Source organism: Cololabis saira, chromosome 23 (genome assembly GCF_033807715.1).
Source record: "Cololabis saira isolate AMF1-May2022 chromosome 23, fColSai1.1, whole genome shotgun sequence".
In the NCBI taxonomy this organism is placed as follows: Eukaryota; Metazoa; Chordata; class Actinopteri; order Beloniformes; family Belonidae; genus Cololabis; species Cololabis saira.
Genome location: NC_084609.1, coordinates 33,016,893 through 33,034,867, shown reverse-complemented (window position 1 = coordinate 33,034,867; position 17,975 = coordinate 33,016,893). Strand labels below are relative to the sequence as shown.

General features: G+C 41.2%; 1 protein-coding gene across 2 annotated transcripts; it reads left to right on the top strand.

Annotated features, from left to right (window-relative positions):
- The first annotated feature begins 5,721 nt into the window (after positions 1-5,721).
- nfyba (nuclear transcription factor Y, beta a) lies at positions 5,722-17,721 on the top strand. Of its 2 annotated transcripts, none has more exons than XM_061714501.1 (7): positions 5,722-5,826; positions 10,456-10,549; positions 10,634-10,764; positions 11,825-12,022; positions 12,178-12,256; positions 15,884-15,963; positions 17,185-17,721. In XM_061714501.1, the coding sequence occupies exons 2-7, from the start codon at positions 10,456-10,458 to the stop codon at positions 17,215-17,217; spliced, it is 615 nt and encodes a 204-aa protein (XP_061570485.1). In that variant the 5' UTR covers positions 5,722-5,826; the 3' UTR covers positions 17,218-17,721. The 2 variants fall into 2 exon arrangements, with proteins under 2 accessions (XP_061570485.1, XP_061570484.1); XM_061714500.1 differs by lacking the exon at positions 5,722-5,826 and adding an exon at positions 6,368-6,739.
- Positions 17,722-17,975: the final 254 nt, after the last annotated feature.

The following is a 17,975-nucleotide window of genomic DNA, read 5'->3' as shown; positions in this document are numbered from 1 at the left end:
TAAAGAGTGATTCTTTTTTTTTTGTTTGTTAATTCTTACCTTAGCTTAGATTCATAGCCCTTTGTTTATTCCTCGTTAAAGCGTGATTTTTGTTTACTTATGCCGCGTTCCATTTGTCCTCGGAAGTGGGGATTTCTCAGTTCCCAGTTGGATTTTTCAACTGGAACGCCATTCGTAGTGGGATTTCCCACTGGGAAAGTGGGAGAAGCTTCACCACCCCCGAGTTCACATTCTAAGATGGCTGCCCCGGTTGTAAACAGTAGAAGAGAGCTCTGTAAAAATTCGTAGCACTTCATTCTAGTTTTGGTCACACTAAATCAGTCGTATACAAGTATTGTTCGGCATATATATGCTGCTATAGTGTAATTTACATTTTTCATGTGGTATATGCGAACTACAAACTTGTTTACCTACTTTGTAACTGGAACGCTGATAACTCGGCTGTGACGTCATTCCCAGTTCCCAGTTCCGACTTCCGAGGTAAATGGAACGCAGCATTATATCCTAGCTTAGCTTCATAGTTCTTGTTTTTTTTCCTCTTTAAGAGTGATTTGTGTCTGTAGCCAAATTATTTTATATAGGCAGGTTTTTCCTCCATACGGAGCATTTTGTGTTTATTCGTTTCTTTTTATTAGTTATTTTTCCCTCCTCTTGGAGAGTTTATTGTTCTATCTATAGTCAGAGTATAGTTTTAGTTTTGTTTATAGCCATTTGTTTGTCACTCGGTCCGAGCTCTCCAGTGAATTCAATAAAAGCCTTTTGTTATGGAATATCTCGGCCTGACAGTTGGTTTATTATATCAATCCCATCCATAGTCCAACAGCTCTAACTATGTAAGATAGCTGAATTCCACATAAATGAAATCACCCAAAATTCAGTTTTGATGAATTTGTTAAATAGATGAACAGCAATTCACAAATTTAAGAAGTGACCCATTCTTGCATAGAATACATAAAGACTGCTGTCTCATAATTCAGAGATAAAGATACAAAATCATCATGAAACCAGAAAGTGTGTTGGTTTTATTCTTGGTTAACTTGAATGAAAAACATACATGCTTAAGTTGTACAGTGGCAAAACTCGTGAGTCTTCACAGACTGATAACAATGAAATTAAACATCACACAAGCCTTGTGCACCAGTAGTAGTGGAGACTATGAATTGGCTTTTACACCTGTAGCTCTTTCCGAGCCACAAATCATCACACTCCCACCTCCGTGTATTGTGACTGAAACTGTGCAGTGGCTGTATTCCTGCTCTATGCTGATGATGGTAAACTGGTTTGACCACCATCCAGTTTAGCTAGATGCTAGCTAGAAGCTAGTATTTATCAGTTTTGGTGTTTACAGCCTGCACTCAGTCTTCAGACTTTGAGAAATCCTGAAGAACCAGTTTCCACAAATAATCCTTGCACCAGGTCAGAATAACCTCCATGTTTTCCAGTGCAAGGTTAGGTAATTATAAATTGTATTCTGATTTTCCAAGGCTGGCCACTGTTCTAAGGCCCTGTCCCAATCCTCCCACTACCCCTACTTTTCAGCCCTACTCCTAAATTTTGCGCGTTCCCGTGAGGGTAGTGGTGTCCCAATTCCTCTTTTCACCTAGGGGGAGTGGAGAAAACGAGGGTAGTGGATATGAATCTGTCCCTACAGAGCGAGGGATTTCAGATGCTGACTCACCGACCGAGGGCCAGAAAAAATTCCCAGAATGCTTTTCGTCGTCATTTCTTATTTTTTAGTGAATAAAATCAATATTTTGAGTTAGTTTCTGCATAAAAATGCATTTTGATTACATTTCTAGCGAGAAATATATATTTTAATTTCATAATATTCACTCAGTGAATGTACTCCTTTGCCCGTTTTTTCAAACCTCGCCAGAATAAAGGCTGATTTATGGTTCCACGTTACACCAACGCAGACCCTACGGCGTAGGTTACGCAGCGACGCGCGCCGTACACCGTACCCCGTACACCCTGCGTCGATTTAACGCAGACCTATGAATCAGCTCCGGAGCCGGTAGGCAGAAATCCCAACATTTTCGGAGCAAATTTCTTAACAGACGTAGCTACAACTGTTAGATTTCATCTATTAAACCAACATTTATCTTCCTAAATTATTTATTTTATCCAGCGGTAATTCTCCACTGCAGGTTTCTCCCCCGGGACGACTGCGCAGGTTGACTCGGCCGTGAGCTGCTGCTGCTGCTGCTCCGGGCCTCTTCTCCGAAAACATCTGATCAAATTTCTTAACAGGCGTTATTTGGATAAACTGAGCCCAGGTTGAGGATCTTAACGGTTACTTTTACGCCTGAAAAAATATTAAAACTTAATAAAGTGGCATATTAACAGCGCTACAGCTGAAATTAAAACAGTTTTTGGCTCTCAGCTTCCTGATTTTAGTGGTGGTGCTGAAAGTAGGAGTAGTGGGAGTATTGGGACAGACCTGGGAAGATTTCAAGTGCACTAAAATCTGTCCCTTCTTTTTTAGGGGTAGTGGTAGTGAGGGAGGGCTAAAGTAGGGGGTGTATTGGGATTGGCCCTTACTGTTTGCTTTAAGCTCCCAACCACAGCCACAGCTGTTTAGCTTGTGTAGAGTACATTTTGTATTTGTATTTGTATTTTATTTTTTAAAGGAAAAGAACCAGGGACAGTACATATTAATAACATTTTCATGTAAATATGCTAGATTATAGCCAGTGGGTAATTTGCATCTTTAATCCCTGGGGCAGGTTGATGTAAAAGAAGGTTCCAGACACACATACATTACATACAGTCCAAGAAATGATGACACACAGCAGTAAAATACACTAATAAATACACAATAGAAGAAAACACAATAAAATACACTAAGATGTAACATGAGTGCAGACTTGGTTCTGTAGAAGCTTGTTCTTCAGTGTTTAATGAAGGAGGTGAGGGTGGGTTTGTCTCGTATGACATTTGCTACTGTGTTCCATGTCTCGTACTAGCACTAGTACTAGTACTACTTGGTCCTGTGTTCCATGTATGAGATGCTCCGTATGACTGCCCAAAAGCACTTTTTCTGAATGGGACGATACAGTCACCTCTAGATCTGCTCTGGTTAACCTGTTCATGTTTTTATAAATATATTTACAGTCACCTCTAGATCTGCTCTGGTTAACCTGTTCATGTTTTTATAAATATATTTACAGTCACCTCTAGATCTGCTCTGGTTAACCTGTTCATGTTTTTATAAATATATTTACAGTCACCTCTAGATCTGCTCTGGTTAACCTGTTCATGTTTTTATAAATATATTTACAGTCACCTCTAGATCTGCTCTGGTTAACCTGCTCATGTTTTTATAAATATATTTACAGTCACCTCTAGCTCTGCTCTGGTTAACCTGTTCATGTTTTTCTTTATAAATATATTTAATGGAGGTGGAGCCAGACCATGGATAATTTTATATACAAGGATGCAATCTGAGTATTTGATTATATTGTCCCAGCTCAAAAGATTTCAACATTGCACAATGGTGGTACGTGTTGGACTTTTTATCTACAATTTTCAAAGACTGTTTGTATTTAATCTCAACAGGCTTTAGTGTGGATTTACATGCCGTTGCCCAGCTTTTTATACAGTATCATTGCATTAAGAAACCGTTTGGATGAATAAACAGTTACATTATTTCTAATGTATCTGAAGTTAGAGAGATTACATTTTATTAAATTCATAGATCTTTTTATTTGTTGTTTGAAGTGTAACTGTGAGTCTATCAGTATTCCCAGATACTTGAACTTCTCCTGTACAACCTCAAGTCTTGTTCCCTGTACAAATACATCAGGAGTTATATCAGCACTTACCCTATTTGAAAAAAACCTACAGACAGTCTTTGATACATTAAGGTGTAAATGAGAATGTTGCAGCCAGTTTGACACATTAGACATGGCAGCCGATAAATATTGTGCAGCTTGATGTTTTGTTTTCTCATATACATAGACAGCTGCATCATCAGCATACATTTGGCAAGTAACATTTGATGGACAGTTATTTGGTAGGTCATTTATGTATAGACTGAATAACAGTGGTCCCAAGACTGAACCTTGAGGTACACCAAAATAATTTTCTAAAATTGCAGATGTAGTGTTGTGTACTTTAACACACTGTTTTCTCTGTGTTATGTATGACTCTATCCATTTCATTGAAGCCAAGGATGCATTAAAATAAGATAATTTAGTCATTAAAATGTTATGATTTACAGTGTCCAAGGCCTTATGTAAGTCCAGAAAGACAGCTCCTATGACGCCACCTGCATCTAATATGATTTCATGTTTTCCAAAAGATAGCAAATGGCCGTCTCAGTAGAGTGGTTTTTCCTAAAGCCAAATTGCCTTTCATTTAAGGTGTATGGACTATTATTTAAGTGCCTATAATAAGCTGTTCAGCCACTAATTTTTCAGCTATTTTGGAGACTACCGGGAGAATGCTAATTGGTCTGTAGTTACTTATTATTGTAGGGTCTCCTGATTTAAAAATAGGTGTAATGACTGCAGATTTCCAGAAATTAGGGAAAGTACCTTCATTTATTGATTGGTTAATAATACTAGTGATTGGAGCAATAAGAGGTTGTTTAAGAGTTTTAAGTAACATAGTGTCCATATCAAATGCATCTTTAAAGATACAAACATTAAAGATGGACTTTCTTCTCTCATCTTTAAGTCTACTAACTGGTCGGGCTCTCGTTTGATTAAGCGGTTCCTTAGCATGTGGAGTCTTGTTTTATATCTAAGTCAAGAAGAGATATGTTCTACCCTTACTCATCTAGCAAGGTTTAATAGGAAATTACCCCAGCAAATAGAAAGTGGAGATGGTATGGGAAATGCAAGGGATTTAAAAAGGGCGGTTCTAACCATCACATAATCACACAGCCATAATGTAGATGTCATTTTCAGATTAAAATTCAATACGTGTATTTTTTTGCATGGACAAAAAAGTAATTCGTTACCTGCAAGGACAGAAAAAAGGTTTTTCTGAAACCTAAGTGACTTCATATTCCATTAAAACCTTGAATCAAGGAGTCATATCAAGCCAGTCCCTGAACAAAAGCCACCAATTAGAAGTCATTCATTTACTATAATAAACTGTTTAAGAAAATGCAATGGCAATCAATAAAAACAACATCGCATTTTACCTTTAATGCATACTTTCAATGAATGAAATTGACAAAAAACGAACATACCATGTTTATTGATCAAAAGTTACGTTTAGTGTGATTTAATAAAAAGGAGAACATACATTATAAGGTAAACATAAATTATAATACATTAAACAATTTATCCCCACGAGATACATTTTTTCCCACTTTATTATGTCTGTTTTAGCGTGTTTACTATAATAACCCTTCTGATTCGCATTAAAATTCCACGGAAGCCTTAACGGAGACGGACTTTCAGGAAACACATGTTTGGACAGATGCGTTCTAATGCTATCATAAATGTAGGAAATACTGCAATTCACACTGATCACCCAATAGCCGAAATTTAGAAGAACTACATAGATACATATGCTATCATTCACTTTTGCACGGGCACATTGTTACATATAGGGAGAGAAATACCACAATACAAATTGTCTACCACAACTGTATCATCTGAATACTTTATCGTGTGATTACAGCACAAGCTTCTACGTTTGAGTGGTCCGATGTCGGAGTTTGGGAGCGGTCCTTGAACGCAGCACGCCCCCCTGCCGGGCGGCGGCGGTACTGCAGCCGCGGCGCCGCGCTGGGACTGGTCCCTTCGCAGCCATTTTCCGTCCAACCAAACCGCCGTCTCAGGGAGGGAACCAACCAGCGCCGCACCGCAGGTCTGTCCCCGGCTCCGGCCAATGGCGGCTAGTCGCTGCCTCGTTAGCTCGAATGGAAATGTCCGTCTCTGTCTGATTTTTATTTGTTGTCTGAGTGAATGAGGGGTTTACTCATCAGGAAGTAACAATCAAGCCAAACGTAAAAAAGAAACGGCGGCGCAGTTTCGGCCCCGCCGCGTCTCGCTCTGCGGCTCAATACAAAGAGCAGGCCGGGCCGGCGGCGGCACGGGGTTTACTGTGCATTAATGCACGGATTCCTGCCCGGGCCGGTCGGGTTTACCATGCATTAATGCACGGGTTTACCACGGATTCATGTACGGGGTTTACCGTGCATTCATGCACGGATTCCTGCCCGGGCCGCCGGTGTTCTGACAATTTCTGCTACCTGCCGAGAAATGCTACTTTGTGGTTTTGCGCATGCGCACAGTCGAATTTTGAGTTGGTTTTTAAGTTTGCATCATTTCTTGTACGATGTAAAATGGATAATATGGGCTGTTTTTAGAGTAGTTTTAGTTTTAGAGTATTTGATCCTTCAAAATACACTTAGCCATGACATGAATGCGTTACACTTTGTGAACATTATACGATAAAGAGAAAACAACAACAATTCTATCGCTTTATTTGATATTCATTCAGTCATTGGCCTTTATTTAACCAGGCAGGTCATTAAGAACACATTCTTATTTACAATGACGGCCTGGCAAGAGACAAGCACCACTTGGGGGAAAGGAAGTGGTTTAGGGAGTAAAACACAGTAAGATTGTAGCTCTACAAAGGTAGAAAACCATTAGGGCATTTTTTGGCAAAGCAGCAAAATATGGCAGAACACCGGGACCTGTACGGGGTTTACCATGCATTCATGCAGGGATCCATGCCCGGGCCGCCGGGACCTTTACGGGGTTTACCTGGGCAGGTAACGACCCGCGGGCAGCAGCCTTTACCTGATCACACCGATCCACCCAGATTCCTGGTTACAGTTGGCTAATGTTGCTACATGTGTGGCAGACCCGCTCACAGGGCCGGTTCTAGAACATGATGACCAGGGCTGCATCTCAGATCAGAGGGGGGGCACATGCCTGGCACCTTATTCAACACTAAATTATGCATTTTCCCATAATTTCAAGCCGATTCTCGTTACACCAACGCAGAGCGTACTGGGTAGGGGTGCGTCGCCGCGTACCCTACGCCGTAGGCTCTGCGTTGATTTAACACAGAACCATAAATCAGCCTTAACGTGCGCGCACTTGTCAGTTTTTTTTTTCGTCTTTTCAACTGAGCATGCAAACACAAACTGAGGGTGCAATGTTTATGCACCCTCGTAGAACCGGGCCTGCCCGCTCGATCTGCTAGTGAGCAAATGGACCGACCCAGCTGCTCGGAACCGAGATTTCTGCGCCGAAGCTGACCAGCAGTCTTCAACTCTGAGAGCTGAGGCTCAGAAAACATTTACCTGCGCCAAGTGTCCAAAACGCAAATGTGGGATATTTGTACGATGGGAACCCGAGATGTCACGAGAAATGCAACGGTGCCAGACCTGAGGGTCCACGGTGCCAGACCTGGGGCCTCATGTACAAAGCGTGCGTACGCACAAAAACATGACGTACGCCCTTTTCCACGCAAACGTTCAGATGTATCAAGAGTGAAATGACCGTGGAAATGTGCGGTGCCCGACGCCAACTTCATGGCTGCCGTACGCACGTTTCCACAGCTATTGGTCCATTGGCGACACTTAGTGGTGATGCTGGGAAACTGTTAATAATGTGAAAACAATTAGCCCTCAGAGTGATGTGCACATCAGAGACACACTGATGAACAATTAACACATTCAACTGTCTGCAATTACACAAGTGGATATAAAAGCATTCGCAAAGTGGTGCAGAAATACCGTTAACAACAATGGCAGCTTTGGCAGTGTTAGAAGATATCGCAAATGGCGCAGTAAGAAGAGAAAGAATATTTAGCTGGTTTTCCTAATGTAATCGGAGCTATCGACTGCACACACATGGCTATAAAAGCACCATCACTGGATGAATATGTGTACGTTAACAGGAAGCATTTTCATTCCATTAATGTACAGATTATATGATTAATTTATGATATTTGTGAAGTTATTTCTAGGAAAAAGGGGCAGATCAGATAAGATTCTTCTTCTTTCTACTAGCTTTTCATTCACAAGTTAAGAACATTTGTATTTGTATTGAATTATTTTATTTTGTTGAATGAAATAAAGAATATAAAATAAAAATAAAAAAATATACGTCACGGGTCAAACTGAATCCCAGAAGGACCGGTGTCCTGCATGTTTTAGATGTTTCACTGCTTTAACACACCTGATTCTAATTAATGATCGTCACCAGCTTGTCATCAAAGTCTGGATAGTTCTGTTGATGACACAGCTCCTTGTATCATGGTGCAATTAAACAGGGAAACCGGCCCTCGAGAGTCTATTTAAATACATTAGCATATTTAAATGGTGGCGTGGACAGGGAGGAGTCTGGTACTCCTACATGTGCGCTCAATTCCACGTTGATTGGGATGTACAAAGGAAATGTGCTTGGATTCATGACTACGCACAGTTTCATACATCTGGATTTATTAGTGCGTAGGACGTTTTCTGGATTTAAGCGTAAGCCATGTTTCAGTAGGAAATCCACGCAAGTCTTTGTACATGAGGCCCCTGGTGGTTCAAGACCTGCCGATCCACGGTCTTAGACCTGAAGGTCCACGGTCTTAGACCTGAAGGTCCGACCTGGCTGTTCACACTGAGGTCGCATTGCAAAACATCAGACCTGTATCCGATTTAGAACCACATATGGAAGCGACCTGAATCCGATTTGAAAAGATCAGATTCCATGTGACTTGTGCTGTTCACACTGTCATAAACAAATCAGATCTGAGTCACGTATGAGCAAAAAAATCAGATTTGGGTCACTTGGGAACTGCAGTGTGAACGTAGTCTTATGGCGCTTTTGCATTAGTACCACCTTAGCCCGGCTCGGCTCCGCGCGGCTCGTCGCGGCTCTTCCCGTTTGTCCCCGTGTGTTTTCGCACAGCCAGGGGAGAAGCGGGCAGGTTGGGGTGAAGCTGCTGTGACGTACTCGATTGTGCAACCGCTTTGTTCATCTCGGCGCTGATCAGAAATCAGCTGGAGCCGCGAGCGGCTGAGAGTAAAACAGCCCGTCTACATCCCTTTTTTAATTCTCTCGTCAGTCACCAGGTTTATGAACATCTGCACCTCAGAGTTGGATCATGAAACAGACGTTTGCGGCTTTATAATGAAATCGCCGCGAGCCGCGGGTCGCTCTCGCTCTGACTCCCGCTTCCTGATTCAAACGTCTGACGTCCCCGCTCCCGACCAATCAGAGGCGTGGAGGGTGATGACGGCCCCGCCCCCCGACCAATTGGTGGCGAGGAGGGTGGTGACCTCAGAAATAGTCCCGGCTCAGCCCGCTATAGAACCTCGCTGAAATGGTTACAGAAAAAAGTATCGACTTGGAGCGGCTCTACCCGTCTCAGCCCTAGTGCGAAAGCGCAAAATGGGGCCGTGGCGGGTAGAACCGAGGAGAAGCGATACTAGTGCAAAAGCGGCTTTAGATTGTTAAGCCATGGGCAACGTGAACTTTATTAAATCATGAATCAGCTATAAATCACCTATATTGTACTATAACTATATTCCTCTGATTGTTAACAGCTGCTTGATATTTATATTTGTAAAACATCAAATTGTGATGTTAGCTATGAAGAATATTATTACTATCTGGAAATAATCTAATCATGAGTAGGTGCAATATGCAATAACCTGGTGGAGAGAATAATAAAATAAGTGAAGATGAATAAATCCCAGGTCAGTAAAAGCTTCTAGGTGGCTCATCTCCAGGACGGCCTGAGTGCCGCTGAGCACAGGACTGTCTCAGAAAATTACAATATTGTGATTTTCTGTAATGCAATAACAAAAACAGCAGGAAAGCAAGAAAACTCAAATATCCTATCTCAAAAAAATTGAATATTCTGGGAATCTTAATCTTAAACTGTAAGCCATAATCAGCAATATTAAAATAATAAAAGGCTTGCAATATTTCAGTTGATTTGTAATGAATCCAGAATGTATGACATTTTTGTTTTTTTAAGTGCATTTCAGAAAATAAAGAACTTTATCACAATATTCAAATTTTCTGAGACAGTCCTGTATATGTATGTAGAAACAGCATTTATGACTTCAGGTTTCAGTTTTCTGAAATATTTGAATTACAATGTAAAAGCTGCTCGTTTTATTATCATTTTATTATGCCACAGAAATACGTTCTGATACAGGCACTGATGTCCCATCCTCACTCAGACGTCTGACTCCAACCCCCCGACCAATCGGTGGTCTGTAGTGTGATGATGTCAGATACAGCTGATTAATCAGCTTAGAAGCTCGGCAGAATAGTTACAGAAAAGTATCTACTCGGCACGTTAGACCCCTAGTGGAAAAGAACCAAACCAAGTGGAGGAGAGTCGAGCTGAGTAGGTACTAGTGGAAAAGTGCCATTATACCTGCAGTGGGTGGGGGTTGGTGCAGTCCCACTCTGAAGGTTCCCTGTATCCCCGCAGGTTCCTGTCTAAATGAGGTGTTGTTTGTTGTTCCAGATGGACGGAGACAGCTCCACCACCGACGCCTCCCAGCTGGGCATCACAGGGGAATACATGGCTTCCAGCCACTACGTTCTCCAGTCCCAAGATGGTAGGGAGAAGAAACATCCCTGTACCAGCACTTCTGTTTCAACCGTGGGCCACAAAGAGCTGACTCTGTTCTTGTATTTTGTAGATGATGGAGATGAAAACATGAATGATCACGATGACGGCAGCGTGAAAGAGAACTTCAGGGAGCAGGACATATATCTTCCCATCGCCAACGTGGCTCGCATCATGAAGAACGCCGTTCCTCAGACTGGAAAGGTGTGTGAAGGAGGAGCAATAATCAGCTTGATTCCTTTGGTCTTGACAAATGTGTGTTTGGAGAAGCAATTTCACTTCAGTTTTGAACCACTATGATTAATTTGATCAACCCTTGAACCCTTGTATCAACACTTGTAAACTGGTAAGTCAATGGCCACGGTTACATGATGTTTTTTAATTCAGAATTAATTATTCCGAATTAAACTATTTTCCTTTGAGTTTACATGGAAATAGTAATTCCAAATTGAGGTTTACATGGAAAACATGTTTGATGGTCTTTCTCCAATTCCTCTCCAGGTCTGGGGGTTGGGAAGGTTCTGATTGGATAGGGGGGGGACCGGAAGTTAAACTACCGGAAGAAAAACTTAGTCGATTAGCAACAACATGGAGGACCACATTATTAGCATCCTTTTTGGATTTGTTTTCTATTTGTTGTGCGCCTTCGCCTTGTTGTACTCTTGCTTCAACAGTTTCCACTTATTTTTTACCCGGGTGGCGTTTCTATCCGCGAAACCTCCTTCATTTATCTTAGCCGCTACAACTTTGAAAAACTCACCATTTTGATGTTTCCTGTTTCCATCTGTTCTTTTAATTATTTTTATTTAGTAAATAAATGGTCTCTGCTCTTGACCAGTGTTTACTGCGTGCTGCCATCTTGAAACTTTATTTGGAAAACCAGCCCAGCGTGTTATATAAGCGTCATGGAGACAGACGGGCGAGGGAACGAGCAGAAAGAAAGACCAGAATTAATTTAAAGAGGAATTAGTGGATAAATGATCTGGAATTATTCTATTTGGATTTAAAATCTGAATAAACCAGCCACTTACTTCGGAATTAAGTTTAATTCAGAATGGCCATTTTCATTCGGAATTAGGTATTTACATGTAATTTTTACTCATTTTAAATAGGATGTAATTTTAATTCTGAATTAAAGAGGAATTAAACTTCCCTAAATGTCAAAGGAATGATGCGTTAGAGGCTATTCTAATGTTATCACTGGTGACATCAGCAAGTTCAAGATCTGTTTCAAGGATTTTTCTTTTCTTTTTTCATGCAACAGATTGCAAAAGATGCAAAAGAGTGTGTGCAGGAGTGTGTGAGCGAGTTTATCAGTTTCATCACGTCGGAGGCGAGTGAGCGATGCCACCAGGAGAAGAGGAAGACCATAAACGGGGAGGATATCTTATTTGCCATGTCCACACTGGGCTTTGACATGTATGTGGATCCACTGAAGCTCTACCTGCAGAAGTTCAGAGAGGTGAGGGCTGGTGTATCTGGGCCCACTCTGAGCCCGTCATAGTTTACCGTGGCTGTGCTGATCCACTGTCTGATCTGTGTGTGTTTGCTGATCCACTGTCTGATCTGTGTGTGTTTGCTGATCCACTGTCTGATGCTGCTGTGTGTTTCCTCCAGGCCATGAAGGGAGAGAAGGGGATTCCAGGGGTGCAGGTGGGGGAAAGCCTTGGCGAGGACCTCACAGAGGAGAGCTTCAGTAAGTCAAACGCTGGATCTCTTACTACTACTACTACTGCTGTCATTTAACAGTGGTCTCCAACCCCCGGTCCCCGGCCCGGTACCGGGCCGTGGGTCATTTGGTACCGGGACGCACAGAAAGAAAAAATAATTTCTGTAGCAACTGATGATGGATGACTCTCAAACTGATGGTTCACAATGTTTTTATTCCTTGGATGTAAATACACTGCAAACACACCGTAAGAGCTATTAAGGAATAAAATAAACTAGAGTTAGTCTTTCTACATTCATATAAGTTTAATTTAACTTAAATACAGACCGACACAGCTGCTCTCTCTCAGCTACCGTTAACCACAATACATGAGTAACCATGGGAACCAAACTCAAGCTGGACTTAAATACGGCATAACATTTGCAAAGAAAACAAATCCTTATCAGCAGGTGCTTTTTGTGTCAGTTAGGCTCCACTTTAGCATTCCCGACACTAGTTTAGTCTTTCAGACACACTTTCTACTGCCGTTAAACTTTTACCGTTAAAGTCCGAAGCGCCGGATGTTTACAAAGTCTCGGCGAGACGCCTTCAAAATAGAAGCATGGCAAAAGCAGCAAGCCTGGCTTTAAATAACGTTAATGAGAAAACAAACATAAAAACACATTTTATAGAAATACTCATATTAAAAAGTAATTTACAATTTCCATTATTTTATTTAATTTTTTCGAAAATTATGTTTTTTTAATTATTATTATTATTATTATTATTATTATTATTATTATAAAATACCACAGTTTTTAATGCTGATCTTGTCATTTTATTTAGTTTCAGCTACACCTTTAGATTGGGCCGTGAAAATATTGTCAGACATTAAACCGGTCCGCGGTTCAGAAAAGGTTGGGGAGACACTGATTTAGCAGACGCTTTTATCCAAAGCGACTCACATCTGAGAGAACACAAGCAGGAAATCCCAGGAGGTCCAGCTGCATCAGAGCTGCTCAGACTGCTGAGTCCAGTTGGACACACGTGCTGCCATGCTAGTGCTGTTTTTTTTTTGTTTTTTCGCCCAACCCAACAGTCCCTTTATACAAGAAAGTTTAAAAAGACGCCATCATGTGATCATCTTGTCATAAGTGCAGCTTACTCAGTGCTGAGTCCTGCAAAGAGCTGGACAAATCGTCTAACTAGTTCTGATGAGCAGAGAAGTTTACGACCGTAGAGGCAGAAGTTCTCCTTAAAGAGCAGGGACCTCATTTATAAAAGAGTGCGTAGGATTCGTACTAAAAGTGTACGTGCGATCAAAAGCCAAAAATGGTGTGCGCACAAAAAAATCCTGATTTATAAAACCGTGTGCACGCACATCTGCACGCAATATTCGCTTTATAAATCACAGTCCAGCTGGAAGGTTGCACAGGTGAATTCGCCTCATACCCCACCCTCTACACGCCCACTTTTTACCATGAATGGGCAATGCAAGTTCATGAATGTATTTGCATATACAGGACTGTCTCAGAAAATTAGAATATTGGGATTTTCTGTAATGCAATTACAAAAACAATTAAAGCTGCAAGCAGCGATGAACGGGCCCTCGCACTGACGGCCACCGCCCTCCATAAGCATATCAAACATGACACCACCCACGACTTCCTATGTCAAATCAGTCAAAAGTTATAGCAGAAAATAGGGCCAACCAATCAGAAGAAGGGACGGGACTAATTCAGGCCAATGAAGGTCAAGGACTCAATACATAGTCCGATGACACCACCCACGACTCTCTATGTCAAACCATTCAAAAGTAATAGCAGAAAATAGGGACAACCAATCAGAAGAAAGGCCGGGGCTAATTTTCACCAATTATGGTAAGGGCTCAATACCGAGTCTGATGAAACCACCCACGACTCTTTATGTCAAACCATTCAAAAGTTATGGCAGAGAAAAGTTTTCTAGGGGGCGCTGTTGAGCCGTTAGGCCACGCCCATTAATGCAAACCATAAAATATCAAATTTATCACCAGGCCTGGCTTGCATGCAAAATTTGGTGACTTTTGGGGAACTATCAAATATGGACCAATCAGATGAAGGGGGGGCGTGCGTTTTGGCATCTAGCGTTGCCACGGTAACACTTTTGAAAGAGAAAAGTAATGCGCGTAGTCACAGGATGGAGACGCACATTTTGATGTATAACACACCTGGGTGCACGATACGGTTCAGGCCGTATTAACTGTCGAAGGAATGGCATAAATTGCTCCAAAATTACGCGATTAATTCAGAATGTTCAAAATGGCTGACTTCCTGTTAGGTTTCGGCCATGGAGCCAAGAGACTTTTCTTTAAGTTGCGACATGATACAGGTGTGTACCGATTTTTGTGCATGTACGTCAAACCGTATTATGGGGCTTGAGGCACAAAGTTTTCTAGGGGGCGCTGTTGAGCCATTTTGCCACGTCCATTAATGCAAAACATCAAATATCAAATTTTTCGCCAGGCCTGGCTTGCGTGCAAAATTTGGTGACTTTTCGGGCACGTTTAGGGGGAAAAAAGGCCCTCTTTTCGTCAGAAGAAAAATTCCTACAGATACAATAGGGCCTTCGCACTGAAAGTGCTCGGGCCCTAAAAATGTCAAACATTCTGGATTCATTACAAATCAACTGAAATATTGCAAGCCTTTTATTATTTTAATATTGCTGATCATGGCTTACAGCTTAAGAAAACTCAAATATCCTATCTAAAAAAAATTGAATATTCTGGGAATCTTAATCTTAAACTGTAAACCATAATCAGCAATATTAAAATAATAAAAGGCTTGCAATATTTCAGTTGATTTGTAATGAATCCAAAATGTATGACATTTTTGTTTTTTTAATTGCATTACAGAAAATAAAGAACTTTATCACAATATTGTAATTTTCTGAGACAAATGAGCCTGCTGAGCATGCGCAGCGTCTGCCTACAGCTGTACTGCACTGCTGCACTGCTGCGCGTCAGGATGAATGAGACGTGTCGAGCCACCGTGCCACTAAATGTCACGGAGACTGAGATGGAGATGTTGTGGATGAGGTGGAGGCAGGAAAACCACATTATTTGGTGGTCACAGTAGTGGCATCACTAACAGAAAGAAAGCAAGTGAGTGGCAGCATGTGTATGTGGGATGGCGCGATTCCGGCGGGTCGGTCTGTCTAACACTGGACCAGTTCAGCACAGAGATCCAAGACTCTGCTCTAGGGAATCACAATCAGCTCATTAGCCAGTCATTATCATGGGCCAGGGAGTCTTCATGGTCCCTGAATGCTCTTTCCATCCTGATCCATTTACGTGATCTTCAAGCAGTGCCAGTACATCCATGGTGCAGCATTACGCACGGCTGTCACCACGCAATTTATATTCTTACTTAGCAATTGGACTGATTGTTACACACCTTGTCACGATAAATAATCATTCTGGTGCTATTCACCACTCCATACCATTTGAAGATGGAAGTATGATGAACATAGTACCTACTGCCAATACAGGCGTAATGGCTCACTTAGGGAACACATAGATCTATAACGCTGCCGGCTTGGGTGTACAAGTCTGATATGTGATGACATTAAAAGTATCCCCCGTTTGTGTTTCTTCTCTTTACACATGCGTTTTTTGATTTGTGTTTTCTCTCCCAGCAAACCCACTTCCAGCTGGGATCATCACAGCAGACGGCCAGCAGCAGAACGTCATGGTGTACACCACCTCCTACCAACAGGTACACTCATTCATCCATTCACTCTCCACTGGACAGCAGGTTCACCAACGACCTGCGGTCGCCCCACGTTTCCCACCAACCCCACTGCAACTGGAACCACACATTTTGATAACATGAAACAATACCTGACCGCAGGGATGGGAAATCTTAAGAATTTACCCATTCCGGTTCCGTTATCGATTTGGTTCCTTATCGGTTCTCATCCGGTTATGGGTGATTCTTCAATTCGGGGCACTTTTGACTTTTGGAATTTTGAAAAAAAAAAGTTATTTAATCTCTGTTTTTTCTATTTCAAAAGGTTTATCAATTGGTTTGGAACAAAGTTCTTAGCGTAGCTTTGACTGTACTTCATGATAATTTTGATTTTATGATGCTTTTTTCAAAGTTGTCACAGCAAAATGTCATTACCATCGCAAAAACAAAACACTGATTTTAATACAAAATGATTTGACAAGCAAAGTTTTCACAATCATTCCAGTAAGTACAAAACATGCTCTTTAAGAATCATGTTCTAAATATTTGTAAGTACATTTAAAATACATTTTAACACCATGTTCTCTCTAACTTTTTAATATATTGCCTTGTCTCAACAATGAAATATTGCATACTAATGAGAATATTTGAATTGCAATGCATTTCAGAAAATGCAAATTTAGACAATTAAACATTACCACAATGATTGAGGTAAAACCCAAGTTAACAAAAAAGCAACCTTTTCTGTCAAAAAGTGTATTGTGATGGTAATGACAATGTATTCCGGTAATAACATGTTTTGGTAATGACATAAAAATTAACACTGGTGTTTTTTTTGTTGTTTTTTTGACAACAAAGATAAAGAAAATGCTACTTTTTAAAAACAACACCTTTTGAACACTTAACCTTCCACTAAGATTAATCATTGGGTAAACTACCACAGCATTGCTTATGTAATAATATCTTCTTCGGGCCGGCTGGTTCGATTCTGACATAAAAAAGGATCACTTACATCGGAATTAAGTTTATTTCGGAATGGCCATTTTCATTCGGAATTAGGTGTTAACATGGTAATTTTTACTCATTTTAAATCAGAGTTATTTTAATTCTGACTTAAAGAGGAATTAAACGTCCCATGTAAACGCACACCCTTCACACCCTTCACACCCTTCACACCCCGATTAACCCTGTATTAAACAGACCAGCGTCATCGTGTCACGTCTCTAACTGGAAACACGCTCGTTTCAGATTCCCACGGTGCAGCAGATCCAGTTCTCATGACGAGGCCTTACCCCGAGTCCTAACACTTTGGCCCCACTGGAGGACGGTTTTGTGGGACGACCTCTGACCCCCCGCAGGGCGAAGGTCGTCAGTGGAACAGCACCTGGAGAAACCCTCATACACAAGAGAATCACTACCTGTTTTGTAGAAAGTGTAGTTTCTAGTTGTGAGGTACCAAATGTTTTGGAGAACATCCAAACCAGCTGGGAAATTTGAGGCTTTTTTTTTTAAGTCTAGTCTTCTTATATCATTTTGTGGTGGAATTGTGTTGTACATGTGCTAGCGTGTTTGCTTTTATGTTTTCTTTGTTTCCTTTGATTAGGGAGGGTAGGGTTCATGGGGGGGAGGGGCTTTAAGGGTTAATTTGGAAGAGCTCTGAGATCAACGAGCCACATTGTTACTGTCTGACTATATCATGCAACTCTTTTTGTAACTTTAAACAATTTACCATGTGCTTTAATGTTATGGAAATCCTTTGAATAAAAATTCAAATGATGCTTTAAATGTCTTAATTTGTCACATAATTTGACCCTTGAGTTGTATTGGGAGGGCAGTCAGGTCTAGCAATCATATTTCTTTTTTTTTTGTTTGTGATCAACTGTTTTATTATTTTGTTGATGCATACAATTAAATCGAACAATTATGGACGCAATTCTATAGCAAAAACCTTTAAATCACCCGTCCCCCCACCCACCCTGTAGCGATCCAACAAGACAACAATAACACAACAGGACTCGGGGCCACAGACCCCGTCAAAC